The following is an 18724-nucleotide window of genomic DNA, read 5'->3' on the forward strand; positions in this document are numbered from 1 at the left end:
TCAGTTTTCAGCCAGCTATCAGTCCCAAGAGTAATCTGAGTGCAAGAACTTTCCTTGAGGGCAGTAAATTGGGGAACTTTGTTATGAATACTTTGACAATTTATTGATAAAATTTTGACAGTCAAAGTGTCTTTACTCTGAACATGGTCTGACTTCCCTTTTTGCTTATCCACTGCCGAGTGTTCTTCAGAGTACCTCAAACCACCACGTAGCCTAAAAAAACTGCATGTGCACTCCACAAATATTCTGCTACATGAGTAGCTGCTTCGTTAGTGTAGTGCACCCCTGACCTATCAAGAGGAGGCCTACAAATCTCAACCCAAAAACTCAGGTCTAGAAATCTGCACCTAAGATTGTCAGAGAGTCGATGAAGCCTTCGGTACAGACCCTCCACTTGATTCCATACCAAAGGACCCCAATCTGTTCTGGGAACAATGTTGGAAATTGCAAGCTCTGCTTACACCAAACACATGAGGCTAGCACCTGTATGAAATGACGATGGCCTCAGAACCCCTGCAAAAGACGTCTTTGGTGCTGACATGAGCCAAAACTTGCAGATGACTACACCCTGTATACTTGATAGCTGCAGGCAAGGCCCCCTCCGTGTCTCAGATGAGGCCCCCTGAAGGCATACCGAGTGCACATTGGCTTTCTTTCCAGCCCTGAATGTTATCTTCCTAATGGGCTCCATAACATGCCTAACATTGGAGCTCCTAGTAACTAGTAACCCCATTCCAACACGTACCTGCTCAGACTCTGCTGAAGGAACAGCCACCTGTTCACTCACAGGATGAATAGACAATGCCAGACGGTCAGCCTCCACAGTGGTCCTCCGCGTCAAATGACGCGAATGCATTGCCACCCATCACTCATCCTGCTGTGAGAGCATATTCACCACATCGAGTACAGTACGAGATGCCTCAGCAGCAGAACCCGTGGGCAAAAAAAGTGACCACTGGGGTATCCCATGCAACACTACAGATTCTCCACCACCACTATACCCCAAGGCAGGAGCCTGAATATGGCTGACCGTAGCCAAAAGTGCATTCAGCTGTTAGAGAACTGCAGCCAGCTCCTCCTGCATCTGCAAACTGCATGCACACATCCTATCAATGCTACCAAGACTGACTGAAGAAGTAAAGTACAAAAGCAGACGGACACCTACTGTGCAACTTGCTACCATTATGATGTGTTACCAATGGAAACTAGTGACTTAATGAGCTGTATAGCTCAGTTCAGAAGAGATGAAAACTGTGCTACAGACTGCCTGAATTTACACTTACAGTTAAAAATGTGAGCTTAAACATCTTAAATAGAAAAACACACTTGCAATTCAAAAAATATACCACTAGTTAGTTGCATGTTCCACTGATCAACCTCACGGTAACCGTTATGATGTGGAATGTTTCAAGTGCGTAAGTAAAGCACACGTGAATCAATTTTCTTTACTTATTTTTAAGAGAGAAAAAAGCTTAAAATTTTTATTACCTGCCCCATTCCCTTAAATGGCACAAAATGCATATATTATACTATATACACTCCTGGAAATTGAAATAAGAACACCGTGAATTCATTGTCCCAGGAAGGGGAAACTTTATTGACACATTCCTGGGGTCAGATACATCACATGATCAGACTGACAGAACCACAGGCACATAGACACAGGCAACAGAGCATGCACAATGTCGGCACTAGTACAGTGTATATCCACCTTTCGCAGCAATGCAGGCAGCTGTTCTCCATGGAGACGATCGCAGAGATGCTGGATGTAGTCCTGTGGAACGGCTTGCCATGCCATTTCCACCTGGCGACTCAGTTGGACCAGCGTTCGTGCTGGACGTGCAGACCGCGTGAGACGACGCTTCATCCAGTCCCAAACATGCTCAATGGGGGACAGATCCGGAGATCTTGCTGGCCAGGTTAGTTGACTTACACCCTCTAGAGCACGTTGGGTGGCACGGGATAGAAGCGGACGTGCATTGTCCTGTTGGAACAGCAAGTTCCCTTGCCGGTCTAGGAATGGTAGAACGATGGGTTCGATGACGGTTTGGATGTACCGTGCACTATTCAGTGTCCCCTTGACGATCACCAGTGGTGTACGGCCAATGTAGGAGATCGCTCCCCACACCATGATGCCGGGTGTTGGCCCTGTGTGTCTCGGTCGTATGCAGTCCTGATTGTGGCGCTCACCTGCACGGCGCCAAACACGCATACGACCATCATTGGCACCAAGGCAGAAGCGACTCTCATCGCTGAAGACGACACGTCTCCATTCGTCCCTCCATTCACGCCTGTCGCGACACCACTGGAGGCGGGCTGCACGATGTTGGGGCGTGAGCGGAAGACGGCCTAACGGTGTGCGGGACCGTAGCCCAGCTTCATGGAGACGGTTGCGAATGGTCCTTGCCGATACCCCAGGAGCAACAGTGTCCCTAATTTGCTGGGAAGTGGCGGTGCGGTCCCCTACGGCACTGCGTAGGATCCTACGGTCTTGGCGTGCATCCGTGCGTCGCTGCGGTCCGGTCCCAGGTCGACGGGCACGTGCACCTTCCGCCGACCACTGGCGACAACATCGATGTACTGTGGAGACCTCACGCCCCACGCGTTGAGCAATTCGGCGGTACGTCCACCCGGCCTCCCGCATGCCCACTATACGCCCTCGCTCAAAGTCCGTCAACTGCACATACGGTTCACGTCCACGCTGTCGCGGCATGCTACCAGTGTTAAAGACTGCGATGGAGCTCCGTATGCCACGGCAAACTGGCTGACACTGACGGCGGCGGTGCACAAATGCTGCGCAGCTAGCGCCATTCGACGGCCAACACGGCGGTTCCTGGTGTGTCCGCTGTGCCGTGCGTGTGATCATTGCTTGTACAGCCCTCTCGCAGTGTCCGGAGCAAGTATGGTGGGTCTGACACACCGGTGTCAATGTGTTCTTTTTTCCATTTCCAGGAGTGTATTTATTTATTCCTATTCAAGAAATCATCTATGGCATAGAAGGAGATGTCAAGGAGATATGATTTCAATTTATTTTTGAAACTATTACTGCTGTCTGTCAGACATTATATTTCATCTAGTAATTTACCGAAAGGTTTTACAGCAGCATATTTTACCCCTTTCTGTGCCAAAGATAGCTTAAGTAGAGGATAGTGTAAGTTTAAGACTGCAGGCTTGTCACTAAAGTTAAAATCTTCTGGGTTGTTAGGCCATGTCATATTTCCTCTAAAATAATCGACATTTAGACCCCTTGCTGGGATCTTCTTCAGGATCTTCTGGTGTCGACTATTGATAGAACACTGTCAGAAACTAGTGTCACGTTCTCTTATAAAGGGGAGTTTTCTTGCATTTGTGCTGGAGAAGTGGGAGTATTGGTTAAAATTCTTGTGGCTACCATTGGCAGGCCAGGAATATTAGCCTATTACAATGGTCCACTAATGGTAATGTTTAGTATGTTGCATTTATCATTAGCATTTGGCTCATTATATACATTTCCCTAATTAACATTTCTCAAACTTTTTCTGAAGTGCTCTATAGATACTGTGTTGACCAGCCTTACACTTTTACTTAATGGTTTCTGAACTGTACAACCTGCTAGATTTTTTAAGTTAATAAACTGTGCATCATGGTCTGATAATCCATTTATCACAGGGAAAGCATGTGTTAGTTTTACATCCTGTTGCTGTACAAATACATTATCTATTAGAATGCTACTGTCTTGAGCTATACGTGTAGGGAAGTTGATCACTGACTCTTAAGTTATAGGTCATTAATAACACTTATAGTTCACTTTTCCTATCAGAATTTCTTAGAAAGTTTACACTAAAATCACCAATAACTACTTCTTTTTGTCTGATAGACAGCATAATACGGAGTCAAACTTTTTCATGAATAGCTCCCAAGCTCCTAATAGGAACCTGTACACTGTTGCTAATATCAACACTACATTATCTAGCTGTAGTTCACATGCACAAACCTCAAAGTGTTGATTGACACAAAATTTGCTTACTTCTACAGTTTTGTACTTATACCACTGTTTTGTGTAAATGGCAACTCCTCCGTCATCCATGCTAGATCTGCAAGTGTAAGATGCTAAATTATACCCATTTATACTAACACTTTCCATTACCACAGTTACATGGTGTTCAGATAAACCAAGTATATCAATCTCATTCTTATTTTTGAGATCATCTAAACACACCAACAGCTCATCTACTTTATTTTTATTCCCTTGATATTTTTTGAAGTAAATTGATACTACTCTTAGCTTTATCCCTAACTAGTGTACATGAAGCTTCTTTTATTCTATTTTCCTTGAATGTTGTCTGACTGGACTTTGGCTTTAACCTAAAAAATCTGTCTGCCTGGTCCAGTTAACCACAAGAATCATCTCTTGTGTGACTGTGGTCCCCCTTACAGTAACCGAGCGAGGTGGCGCAGTGGTTAGACACTTGACTCGCATTCGGGAGGACGACGGTTCAATCCCGCGTCCGGCCATCCTGATTTAGGTTTTCCGTGATTTCCCTAAATCACTCCAGGCAAATGCCGGGATGGTTCCTCTGAAAGGGCACGGCCGACTTCCTTCCCCATCCTTCCCTAATTCGATGAGATCGATGACCACACTGTCTGGTCTCCTTCCCCAAACAACCAACCAACCAACCTTACAGTATCAGCTAGTAGAGAAGCTAACTTATCTTTCCCCTTCCTATTTAGATGCAGGCCATGTGTAGTGCATCCCCACCTACAAATAGCATCAACTGGAACAACACTTATGTGAAATTTTGCCGGTGTCTGGAGCATGCTGTTCAGTAAAACACATGAAAAGCTAAATACATAACTTGCCACTCTGGAGATGTGAACAGGCGACAGCAGAAGGTCTGCCTGACTGGCTTACTAAACAAACTGACGATTGTTTTCAAAACAAAACAAATGAGCAAGTACTGCATTACAGACTGAATGATTTTACATTTACAGTTAAAAATGCAAAATTAAACCTCCAGTGGATTATTTACAAAAAGTTCATAAGAGAATTAATGTGCTGTGAAGCAGTATTCGGAATGCCCAACTCAAACAGATGTCTACAAGATAATCACAGGTGAGCACCACACATTATATTTACAGGACTTTTTGAGCTGTGAGGACTTACTTTGTTAAAGATGGGTTATCCCACATGACATTATTGAATGAAAATATGCAAAATGTGCCAACTTACTGATTTTTCTTGCCACAAGATTTGCAATGATTGTAGGTGCAAATATGGCTGAACTAACTTGTTTTAGGAATCCCAAAATATGCTTTTTCCAGTTTAAATATTCATCAATATGGAAACCTAAGACTTTTGAAGTTTCAACCATATTTATTACTTCCTCACCACATGTTACGCTTAACACTGGTGCAGTACTCCTAGATGTGCCGAACTGAATATGTTGTCTCCTTTTAAAACTGATGGTGAGACCATTCACGGGAAATGACTCAATGATACTTTTAAAAACACTGTGTACTGTTTCTTCTGTTTCTGTATGTATGCCTGGACTGATTACAATACTAGTGCCATCTATAAAAAGAACTAATTCTGCTTGCAGAAAATACATATGCACAGCCTGTATCTTTTTAATTTTCAGTGGATTCAACACCTTCATGAGGATGCAAGCAGCTAATTGGCATTCTGTCACTGGATAATTGCAGATCATCAAGTAATCCCATTAACACTATTTACTGATTATGCCACTTTCACATAGGACTTTGCTTAACACCTGCTGTATTCGGGATTCTAACAGCTGTGCATCTGCTACCAATTAAAACTGGACACTTGTGAAATGGAATGTTTTATTCTAATTAGTCTATAGTACCCATTTCCTACAATATTTACTGTTTCTCTTGAAACACCCTTTATGAATCTAATGGTTAATGCTGGAAAATAGTTCATAGGTGCAAATAATATCAAATCAAAGCATTTCTTTTACAAAGTATAACCAGTCATCCAACATTTAAGTCAACTGTGATCTAGCTTTAATAGTTTACACAAGTTGTGTGGAAGATAAAAGATTGACTCTGACTCCCTGGAAGTTACACACCATCAATAGAAAATGATGTTATCATCAAGCTACTAGAAAATTTTGAACGACAATATTTTGACAGCAACATGCTAATTCTTTGTTCATTTGTTTATGTCACTGCTCTCCAATAATATGATGTAGGTTCACAATGTCACTACACTTACCTCTGCTGTTGAATTATGTTACTTCATGTATTCACACCTTTCTTACTACTTTTCTTCTTCGGTAGATAATAGTACTTACTTAAAGAAAATAAAACCTTCAGCAAAAAATGCATAAGCAATAAAGAAATGTGTGTATAATTATATATACACTGTCCTGAAAAAGTAAATAATTCTGTATATAAGTGAATTTATAGTAAAAATGAGGGAAAATATCAAAGGATTAGGAGAATGTGTTGTTTTATTGCTTCCTGTGTATAGCACACTGGCATTGCTTCAGGAATATGTGAAAGAAACTTTTAAGCAAAGTGCACTGCTCCTTCAGAACAAGCTGAACTGCACCTTCAGAACAGGTTGGAAGCTCTCATTGTCCAAGCAACCATGTGCTAATAGCTCTACATTCTCTCTTGATTCTTGGGATGGGAAGTTTGAATTCCATTAATACCAATACGGAAAGATTTTGCCATCTTAACCTGGAATGAGCAATATCTCCATAGTCAATAGTCTGAAGGGATACAAAGCTCATAAGAATTTGGCTGAAAAGCAACTTTATTTGTTCAGACATTTTCAACACATGCAGGCACCAATATTTCTTAGGTTTCAATTTGCACTTTTGGCACTCAAGGTATGAGATTTGGCTTTCATGCTAAATTATATATAGTGAGTAGCTATTTGCCCACAACGGTGAAATGTAAATAGATCAGCAACCCAGTTTCTTGGAAGTGAACTTCGAAATTATGACCATTCTGTCTATAAAAAACTGTCAGACATATTTGGTGAAAGTGCTACCTATCATTAAAGTTAATTTTTCTTTAACTTTATGTAAATGCACTTTTTTTCTCCTCAGAGTAATGGAAATAAATGATGTACAATGTTGAATAACTAAAATGTAAATGATAGCGATATATATTTTTCCAGTATTAACACCAAAAAGCAATGAAATAAGACAAAAATCAAGAATGAAAAAAAATAAATAAATAAAAAACAAAAATATGACAAAATTCTTCTTAAAGCACACACACACACACACCAACACACACACACACACACACACACACACACACACACACACACACACACACACACAGGAAATCTATTTTTAATATCTGTAAAATATGATCTTCATTTCTTCTTCCTTGTGCTTTTCAATGTATTTGAACGAACGGCTTCCGAAGCAAGCAAAACTGAAACCTCTCCTTCCGATTCGCCATTTTGTTTCCATTGCTTCGTAGGAAGAACTGCACGGCCTGGAACAAAATTAAAAGGAAGTTCCAATTGCAGTTCTACATCTTCCAACACATTAAGGGGGGACGTAGGAGAAAACAGATGTGTTTACATAATCTAACACAGTTTTTGGTGTTTGAAAGATAATAGAACCAAATTTTACACATTAGGTAATTACATTATGGGCTGCATTCTGGAATTTTTTCCTCAAAAAATTTGATCATGGAATTGTTGGAAATTTTCGCAACACAAACTATCACGCAAGGAACATTTTCACAAAAATTACTTTACTTACAACTTTCATATTGTGGTAGGTAATTCTTAGTAATCAGATAAGCAAATGTGTGGAACAGTTTATTAATATCAGTTTTAGAGCTCCTACAATTTATTTCAAAAATTTTGTTTCCAATGGGCCCGCAGCTCGATATGTCATGTAAACACATTATGAATTAAGTCAAAAAAGCTGCTTCATTTTTTGAGATGTTTATTTAGTCATGACAGACCTGTTTCAGCACTACTGCCATCATCAGGCGATCTGAGAGTAATGGTTTTATTATATACTATTTTCTAGGGCAGACGGTAGCCTCAAGGAAAACTGTCAAAAAGTGTAATATGATCCTAACAGATTACAAATGAAAATCGTGTATAGTAATGAACCCTAGACCACCAAGGCTACATGGACAATCCAAAATACATAAACCATTAGTTTCTATCCGCCTAGTGGTGAATCGCATCGATAGCCCTACATATCTCGTTAGTCAAAAACTAAACAACATACCAAAAAAATATTGTAAATACAAGACAAACTACATGATACGAAACTCAAGATCATCAGTAAAAAAACTACAATACATAAAAATACCAATAAATGGAAAACTTATATCCTTTGATATAACAAACCTCTACACTAACATCCCAGTCAACAAAACAATAACCATAATTGAAAATAATTTACTACAATATAGGAAAACTTCAGTAATGGGCACTAAAGAAATTATAGAATTACTCAGATTGATACTACATCAAAATTACTTCCTGTTTAATGAAAAATTCTACACACAAACTGAGGGAGTTGCCATGGGATGCAGCATTGCAGGAACTATAGCAGATACATTCTTAAATTCATTAGAAGAAAAACTTTTCAACAACACACACCCATTATTTTAAAAAAAATTATATTGTGATAGATATGTTGATGACACCTTAATGCTACTTGATAGAAATACCACAGACATCCAGCTAATACTACATCCAAAAATGAAATTTACAATGGAACTAGAAAACAACAAAGCGATAATTATATTGTGATAGATATGTTGATGACACCTTAATGCTACTTGATAGAAATACCACAGACATCCAGCTAATACTACATCCAAAAATGAAATTTACAATGGAACTAGAAAACAACAAAGCGATAAACTCTCTAGACCTTACCATAAAAAATGTTGAAAATACACACAAATTTGATATATACCAAAAACCTATCACAACAGATAACATTATACACGCTACTTCGTGCCACCCAAAAGCGCATAAATATGCCTACTTTCATGCCACGATCAATAGGATAATAAACCTCCCACTAGAACAAGAAGCAATACATAAAGAAATAATAAATTTTAAAATATGTGGCACTACAGAATGGTTACAACCCAAAATTGGTTCAGCAGATATATGACAAAAATACCACACCATTAAAATAAAAAATACGTAATGAAATAACACATCAGCAAGAAACGCAAACCAAACAAAATTTCACATATACACCGATTTGGCGTCGATAGGTCCTATCGATCACATAAAGCATGATCTTTGAACTCTAACTGCTTTGACGAGCCGCCATGTTAATGTTCCAGTCAGCGTTTGTACCTTCTACAGTGTACACGTGTATCTTTCTTTGTGCTGAAATATATGTATGTATAGACATTTACGGAACAGTCTGTTGCGTATACAGTTATCCGTATTCCCGTTTTCCATATTGGTGACCCCGAAATGATTACATCTTCTGCGACTTCCGTGCTGGCTGTGTGGAATCACCAGGTTTCACATTCGATGCCATGGCTGCCTCACCCAATGCTTCATACAAGGATTTGGAGGCTCAGCTACTACTACCAGGCCACTCTAATCCCCTGCCAACGGTTGCTTCACCGCTAACGGACAGCAATTCGCGATCTCCAATACACTTAATCTCAAACTTTGCAGCTCTACAAGAGCCGAGTGTTATGCAGTTAGCTCAAACAATGGACTCCGGTTTCGTGTCGCCAGACTGTGCATGCCAACATGTGAAAGGTGAAGTGGACAATTTCCAGAATTGGGCAATGATCGATCGCTCATGTAGTGTTCAAAGGGACCCAAATTCACACACGTGCTTTGATCCCCTACGTGCCGCAACGTCGGTTACAGTAGTGCCATGTGCAAAGCCGCCATTAGTGAAAAACACACACGCGGTCAACTGCTATCAAGCTATGTCAGTTTTGCCTTCCTCACAATTTAATAACTGACATTTTTATACATCAAGTTCGCCAGGCTCAACCACCAGATCTGTCACCCAGTTTCTCGATCACATGGGTTCGAGCACACCTGATGGCGCTTTGCCATCCAGGAACGTTGTACCACAACGATGTGACTGCCAGCAGGTATAACAAAAGATTTATGGTCCTACCGCAAGGGGTGCGTTTCCGATGTGCACAGAAAACTCTCGCTGTTGCCACACAAAGTGCTCCACCCTCACGGACAAAACTGTGACCTGCATCACTAATCTACTGTCAGAGTACGATGCAGCGGCCCAACTCCGTCGGCGAAATGACGAGTTGAAACAACGCATTGCTCATACTTTCAACAAGCGGCTCATACTTTCAACGAGCTCACCACGGTTCGTACCTTGCTGTTGCAACTGTAAACCACAGATCCTTCACCTGATCGATCTTCATCAGCAGACACCAGCACGGACATTCATCAGGTTAGTTCAAAAACATTCATTGTGTGTGATGATTCGTGATCAGTGATCTCTGCACCCACCACACACCCGCTACGTGCAGTGCCATGTGTTTCAAACACTGCTTCTAATGACAGTCGGGTGCGCAATGCGAACACGCCCAACGCACAGGTAGCCGCCCCGCATGTTGGTAAACATTCCCCCTCTCTCACACGCTAACCACGTGATTCGGCAGCCATTGCCGTTCCTGGCGTGACGCCAACACCTCTCTCGCCCACGCCGTTTACTCAAGGCAAAGCTAACAACAGACAGTCGTGTCACGCCCCGATCCGCTCCATGCCACACATGCAGCTGACCTCTCCAAACAAGCGCACGCCACGCTCACGTAATAGGCATGTGACTTTCGTGCTGCCTTTTCCCACTCGTGCTAATGGCTACGCCTCATCGCGCTCCACTCGTCCCAAAACTTCACATCAGGACGTTACTCAGCCTCCTGTGCAGTTCTCAGCCTCCGTCACTGACAGAATGACACTCAAGATAATTACCACTGCCGGCCCTCCTATTAGGCACAAGGTTAGACTCCTCAACCCCATTAAGTTTCGCGCGGCCCGGCAGCAAATTAACGAACTTCTGGAGGCAGGCATTCTACAGCCATCGGACAGCAATTGGTCTTCACTGATTCACCTCATCACCAACCACGACAGTTCTTTTCGAATGTGTGGTGATTACAGATGCTTAAACGCTCGTACTATCATGGACAATTATCCAGTGCCGAACATAAACGATTTTACCCATATGTTATTGGGTGCCACAATCTTCAGTGTGATTGACTGTAAACGTGCCTATCACCAGATTCCCGTAGTGCCGGAAGACATTCCAAAAACTGCTATCATCAAGCTGCTCCATTTGTTCCAATACAACTTCATGCCATTTGGCTTAAAGAACGTGGCACAAATGTGGCAACGTTTTATTGACTCAATCTTACGACAGTTCGAGTTGAGCTTTGCATACCTGGATGACATCCTCATTTTCAGCAAGTCGATTGAGGACCGCGAAGATCATTTATCCCAGGTCCTCCAGACCTTGAACTCCAACAGCGTCAAGGTCAACAAAGATAAATTCCAATTGTGCCAGTCTTCTGTGACTTTTGGGGTTACACCATCTCTGCAGATGGAATACAGCCTCCCAAATCCCACGTGCAGACTGTCATGTCATTGCCACCCCTGGCTATGTACAAAGAACTCTGACATTTCCTGGGTACTATAAATTACTACCGCCGACATCTATGTTCAGCCACCACCATGCACGTCCCGCTGGCAGACTCATTGTCCAGCAAACGGACTTTGGGCCTTAAGCCACTCAGTTGGACTGAACCTATGCTAGAGGCCTTCTGGGCGCTTAAGACAGCATTAGTTCACGCAGTCGTACTTGCCCACCTCAATCCTTCTGCCGAGTTGTTCATCACTATGGATGCCAGTGACATCACGGTCAGGGCAGTATTACAGCAACACCAAGGTGACACGATTTCACCCCTTCATTTCTTCTCTAAAAAACTGTCTACAGCACAGAAGAAATATTCCGCTTTTATAGAGAACTTCTGGCAGTCTATGAAGCCGTCAAACACTTTCAGTGTGACATCGAGGGCCGTTCTTTCTTCATTCTTACTGACCACAAACCAGTGACAGACGCCTTCTGCAACCCTCACCAGGATCCACCCCCTTGGCGTTTCCGCCACTTCAACCTGGTCTCTCAATTTACTATGGACTTACGCTTCATCAAAGGCACGGAAAACATCCCCGCTGATTTCTTTTGGCGGATCAATACTGTCTCACGCATCATCGATTTATCCGACCTCGCCACTCTCCAGGCCTCTGACGAGCAATCTCAAGCTCTCCTCACAGGTCCTCAGACATCGCTTGTGTTTACCAAAGCCAAGTTCCCCAGTGTCTCAGACGAAGTGTGGTGTGACTCTTCTACCGGCACTATGCGGCTGTTGCAAAGACAAGCCTTCAACGTCTTGCATAACCTCGCCCACCCTGGAGTCCGCGCCACCACACATCCCGTCACCAAGAGTTTTGTTTGGAAAAATGTTAAGCAGGACTGTCAAACCTGCATTTCCTGCCAATGCAACAAAATCGGATGCCACACTTCTTCCCCCCCTTGGCAAGTTTGACATTCTGAGACAATGTTTTCGTCATGTACATATCGACCTTATCGGCCCTCTGCCACCCTCAGAAGGCCACAGATATATCCCCTCCACAATTGACCGCATGTCTCCTTGGGTGGAAGCTGTTCCTTTACCCAACATCACAGCACAAGCTGTGGCTAAAGGATTTGTCTCATCATGGATCGCTAGGTTCGGTTGCCCTTCCACCATCACCACCAACAAGGATTGACAGTTCGAGTCTGCACTTCTCACGATTCTATGTAACCTTTGTGGTATCAAAAAACTTCATACAACAGCCTACCACCCGCAAAGCAACAGTTTAGTGGAGCGATGGCATAGCACTCTAAAAACAACACTCAGGTCTGAAGCAGTTGACTGAGTATGACTGCATCTGGTCTGAGGCGGTTCCTTGGGTGTTACTTGGTCTCTGTTCGACCTTTAAACCTGGCTTACAGGGAACCATCTCTGAATTCGTTTTCAGCGAGAACCTGGTTCCACCTGGGGAACTTATCCTGCCTCAAGCACCCGAGGATTTTCCCACCTCCCCGGACTTTACTAGTAGAATGCGCACCCACTTTAGGAATGCACGGCTACACCCACCTGTCAAGTCATTCCCCGCCGGACATTTACGTGCCAACCGCACCCAACACATGCTCCCACGTTATGCTCAGGGACGATTTCGTTAGACAACCACTGCAACCTCCATACCTCGGCCCCTTTGAAGGGGGGCGGGGGAGGGGAGGGAGGCTGCAAAGCATGATCTTTGAACTCTTACTGCTCTGACGAGCCGTCATATTAATGTTCCAGTCAGCCTTTGTACCTTGTACAGTGTACACGTGTATCTTTCTTTGTGCTGAAATATATGTATGTATAGACATTTATGGGAACAGTTTGTTGCATATACAGTTACCCGTATTCCAATCTCCCATTCTGACACCATATATAGACAACATATCAAACACACTAAACACAATGTTAAAGAAAAACAAACGTACATCTCTTATACCACACTAAAGAAAAATTAAAAATTACATTGGGAAAAGTTAAATTACCAATACACTTGAATCCAGGTATATAAAAAAGTCATTGTTAAGATAGTGATAAGTTCTATAAAGGTCAGACAGGCCAGAACTTTAATATCAAATACAGAGAACACACTAGGAACACTAAATGCAACTCATCAACCTTCTTTCAACACCTACACATAGAACAACATACCACAGACAATGTAGAAAAAGTAATCCAAATTTTGCATGTAACACCTAAAGATTGCTTACTCAATATTCTGGAATAGGTCGAAATCTACACACATGCACACAAACATCCTCAACAAATACTCAATGAGCAATTAGATCTAAAACATAAACACTACATAGAAAACTTTATTCAAATCATCGATCATGAAAACGGATAAACAACCAAAGACATAAGCTAAGCCAAACCAATCACACGTTCACAGATAAAAATAAACAACACAGTAACTAAGGGCAATCGATAAGCAAACTGATGTAAACTTATAACATCGTTGGTTAAACGTCAAACAAAAAATTGTCTCACACAACAAATAAAATTCAGGCTATAACTTTCAACAAATATAGCCTATGAAAGCTAAGTAATAAAATAACTTTAAAAGACTTAAGAAAAACGTTTAGGTGACTAACCAGTGATGTTATATGTCAGTTAAGAATTCCATAAATGTATGGTTGTCAATCTCATATATGACAAGTAGGCTACCGTCTGCCCTAGAAAATAGTATATAATGAAACCCTTACATTCAGATCGGCTGATGATGGCAATAGAGCTGAAACAGGCCTGTCGTGATTAAATAAACATCTCAAAAAAAGAAGCAGCTTTTTTGACTCAATTTGTAATTATTTCAAAAAATTATGTGTATGAAACAAATCAACTTCAATTTCACAGAAAAGTAAATAATTTTGACAGAAATACATTAAGAAAAAAATTGTACCACAGGAAGTTGTGTTATACTATGAACAAAGTCTGCAGAAAATTTCACTTTTGTATCTCCAATGGTTCAGGGGTAAATGTTCCTTATACACTGAAAAATGAAAGTTCTGGGAAATGCACATAAAACATTTTATAAGGATTTACACCATAAACTAGTACCTTAATGTTGACCATAACGAAACATTTGTTGTTCTTGTTCTTTGTGTACTGTTTCCCTTTTATCTGATGAGCTAAATGTTGTTTTTGGGCATCTCTTCCAAACGAGACTGCTGAAGCTCTCATTCGGGTTTTGCGTTCCACTATGGGTACATTTCTTTAACAAATCTGGATGAGCTAGAAACTGGAATGTTGGCTTTATGGTGTTTAAGACTGCTTCAGGATGACTGTGTTTATATGAACAGGTTTTGTTTTCTGCTTTTGCCTGCTTTTATTTGCACCAGGATATATCACACAATTCATGTACTAGCTTTTAATCAGCTGACAACTTGTGAAAAAACATTGCCCACACTGTCTTCTGCATTGCCTTCAAATCTCCAGTGTTTTGCCTTATTGCTCTGCCATAATATATCTGCATATTGTGGATCTCTTTGTCAGTCAGGCATTGTGGCCCACCCAGTGGCTTACCATCTTTGAGTTTTACATCTTTTTGTTCTCGTTTCAGTTTCAGAAGTCTCTTGCCCATCCTCTTCTGAATGTGTCCCATGCACTCTAACTTTTAAATGTTGCATCCATTTCCATATGGCTTGCTTTCTACAACAGATTTGAAAGCACTACAATCTCCATCACTAAGATATTTCACATATCTAACTCCATGCCTCATTTTGCTCCGATGAAATATTAATTTCATTCCTGCTGGCTCCATGCCACCACTAGAACCATCATAATTCTTGCTGCAAATTATTTTGTGTTTTATTTGCCACTGTCTCTCTTATTCCTTATTGTCTAATGTCTTCCTCTGTGCACAAATAGAGCAATATTTGGACATTACCAGTGAATTCAAAACTTTTCCTGTGTCAACACTTATAACTGACGAAACACAGTGTAGGGAGGTGTGGCCCCTTTTCATCCATGTGCTATCACATGAAACACACAGATCCGTAGAAGGCAAAGGGTCATTTACTTCTGTCTAAATGTCTTTGTTAAATGAAACTGCCTCTTTCACTGCTGCTGACAAACTGCTATTGCATTCTGTTTCCAAGGCATTCAGAAGGTGATTGTTTAGTGTTGAGTATGAGGCACACGGAGATGGCATATTCATCATTGCACAAAACTAATTGCTACCTTCCCTTCCAACACCAACGCATCTCATCCCATAGCAGAATCTTATGTTGGTTTCATACATGCAATTCTTGGCAGTTGATGTTTTGATGTCAGTTTGACAGCTGTCACAAAACAAGTGCATATTACACACAGTACCACATCTGCCATTGCTGTCATATAATCTTGAAGATTTATTGCCACAGTTACCACATGCACACAATTTTCTAATAACAGAACACCCAGTTTCTAAATCAATTATTCTAAAACCACTATTCACTTCGTATTTAGTGGACTGAAACTACACCTGTTCCTCGTTTCTTCTGTGAACTGCTCATCATCTTAGCTTCACAATTATCATCCGCTGAATTATGTTGACTCACTTGTAGTAACTGTTTATTCACATGTAAATGGCAAGCTTTAGCCACTTTCTTAAAAACTTTATCACTATATCTTAGCATTTTAAATGGTAAATCATACAAAAAAAAGCTTCAACACAGTCATAATTCTCACACTGACAGCACAACTGAATGTTTATATTTCTGCACCACAGACAATAACAGCTGCCAAAGATAGCAAGCAGAAGGCAAAGATAACACGACATAAATGGGTCCACAGTGTTCTATACTCTTCCGATGATTTTATGATAGCAGGAAATAATGAAACATAGCAAACAGGAAGAGTGTCGTCTAGAAAAGTGGACGTGGCACTGTGCAGTAATTGAAACAAGACAGCTTTTTTTATCATTTGTAGTTCGAATTAATCTGTGAAAATTGGAGACAGTATTTCTAACATGCTACAGAACTATCTGGTGGCAAAATTTTTTGTCGTCATTTTTGACTAATTTTGCCTATGTCCCCCCTTAAATTATTTTAAATGGAAAAAAATAGTAGCAATGAATTCTTATCAAATCAAATTTGTTTTGTAGATGCATAAACTGCCACATTGGTGTACTGATGCTCTTCAGTTTCAAATTGCAAGAAAACCCCTCTCTCATGACAGATGCAATAGCTTGAATGGTTCTGATATGAAATCTAGTTTCCGAAGAGGTGATGCAAAAATTTAAAAGTCGCTGAACAACTTCATGTAGATTATCAGGAAAGAAACTCGTGCAGTACTTGAAAATACTTCAGACAATGTCTCCAATATAAATCCAAGCATTATCTCTTTCCCACCCCATTATTATCTATCTCATTAACAATACAACCCCTTATGATGTCAGACTTTGGTATACCTATGGCCACCAAACCACATGCCTTTCTGTTGTGCAACTGCCCATCTGGAGAAAACCTTACTTTTCCCTGTAAACATCTCAATTTCCACACATGGTTTTTACATGTAGACATCTTATTTTTGATCGTCTGGCTCAATTCTTATGCATACACTGGTCCCCATTAATTTCATTTTGCCTTTTTCTATATAGCACACTACTTCATAAATTTGAATGTTACAGTTGGCCTCTGGCAGCTTCATGCAATTTGTTTCACAGCGATCGTAGTGTAACATTCCTCAAAATAGGAATGCTTTATTACATAGCTAGGTTATTACTGTTACATTTCAAGCTTACAACAGAAGAAGCTGCTTATCTTATCACTTGTGATGTTACTCTTTGCGAAGTCACTTGATTTATCAAGCACAGGTAACGGATTTACAAATGTAATTTTGAATAATGTGCTAATCTGTATGACTTTTCTTGTTCAACAATTTTACAAATGTAGTAAAGTGTTCTGTGGTCAACAAATAATTACAATTTCAGAGAAATTTGATTGATTTATTCAAGAGAAAGGGCTTCACAATTTGAGTAAGTCAATACTGTGTTGGTTTACCTCTGACCCTTATGCAAACAGTTATTCAGCTTGGCACTGATTGATAGAGTTGTTGGATATCCTGAGTGATATTGTGCTAAATGCTGTGGAATTGGCATGTTAGATCGTCAAAGGGCCACATCAATAATGTTGCAAGTGTTATCAATTTGAAGAGAGATACACAAACTTGCTGGCCAAGGTATGGTTAACTTACAAAACATTTGGAGCACAAACAACAAACCATATGGACTTTTCCTGCATGTTTGATTTGTGAATGTATTGAACAGCAGTTTATGTTGTTTCATGGTGCCATTTCTGCAACTTACAAAACACATGGGACACGATTAACAAAAATTATCATACGTTACCATTTGTTAGAATGTGCGAGCACAAAGACAAGCAGCAGAAACTGTCGCCATGTACAGGTGAGCATTATCTTGCTGAAATACAAGCCCAGGATGGCTTTTCATGAAGGGCAATAAAACAGGGCATAGAATATCGTCAATGCACCACAGTGCTTTACATGTACCATGAATGACTACCACAGGATTCATGCTATGGAAAGAAATGGCACCCCAGACCACCACTCTGGGTTGTTACGCCATACAGTGGGCGATAGCCAGGTTGATATCCTACTGCTGCTGGGGCTGTCTCCAGACAAGTCTTCGACAAGGAACCTCATTGACTGGAGTAGGGTTGTCTTCAGTGAAGTGTCCCACTTCGAAAATGAACCCTGATGACCAGTGAAGACGTGTCTGCAAATGCCCCAGACAGCGGTAGGATACCAACCTGACTGTCGCCCACCACATGGCTTGACAATCAGGAATGAGGGTCTGGGATGCATTTCTTCTCACAGAGGACCCCTTTGGTTGTTATCTGCCACACCATTACAGCACAGAGGTACGTTGACAATATTCTATGCCCCATTTTGTTGCCCTTGATGGCAAGCCATGCTGGGCTGACATTTCAGAAAGATAATGCCCACTTGCACAGGGCGTGAGTTTCTACTGCTTATTTTCATGCTTGCAAACCCTGCCTTGGCCTGCAAGGTACCGGTTCTCTCCCCCATTGAGAACATCTGGAGCATTCTAGGCAGGGCCCTCCAACCGGCTCAGGATTTTTATGATCTAACACACCAATTGGACAGAATTAGG

At 41.2% G+C, this 18724-nt stretch overlaps 1 protein-coding gene across 2 annotated transcripts in view; it reads right to left on the reverse strand.

Annotated features, from left to right (window-relative positions):
* Positions 1 to 6745: 6745 nt before the first annotated feature.
* The window catches only part of LOC124722979, a 241189-nt gene continuing 229210 nt past the window's right edge, over positions 6746 to 18724 (reverse strand). For both annotated transcript variants that reach the window (XM_047248149.1, XM_047248148.1), the window contains one exon: positions 6746 to 7461. In XM_047248149.1, coding sequence (XP_047104105.1) covers positions 7337 to 7461 — 125 coding nt within the window. In that variant the 3' untranslated portion in view covers positions 6746 to 7336. The remainder of the gene's footprint in view (positions 7462 to 18724) is intronic.

Source organism: Schistocerca piceifrons, chromosome X (assembly GCF_021461385.2).
Source record: "Schistocerca piceifrons isolate TAMUIC-IGC-003096 chromosome X, iqSchPice1.1, whole genome shotgun sequence".
Taxonomy (NCBI): Eukaryota; Metazoa; Arthropoda; class Insecta; order Orthoptera; family Acrididae; genus Schistocerca; species Schistocerca piceifrons.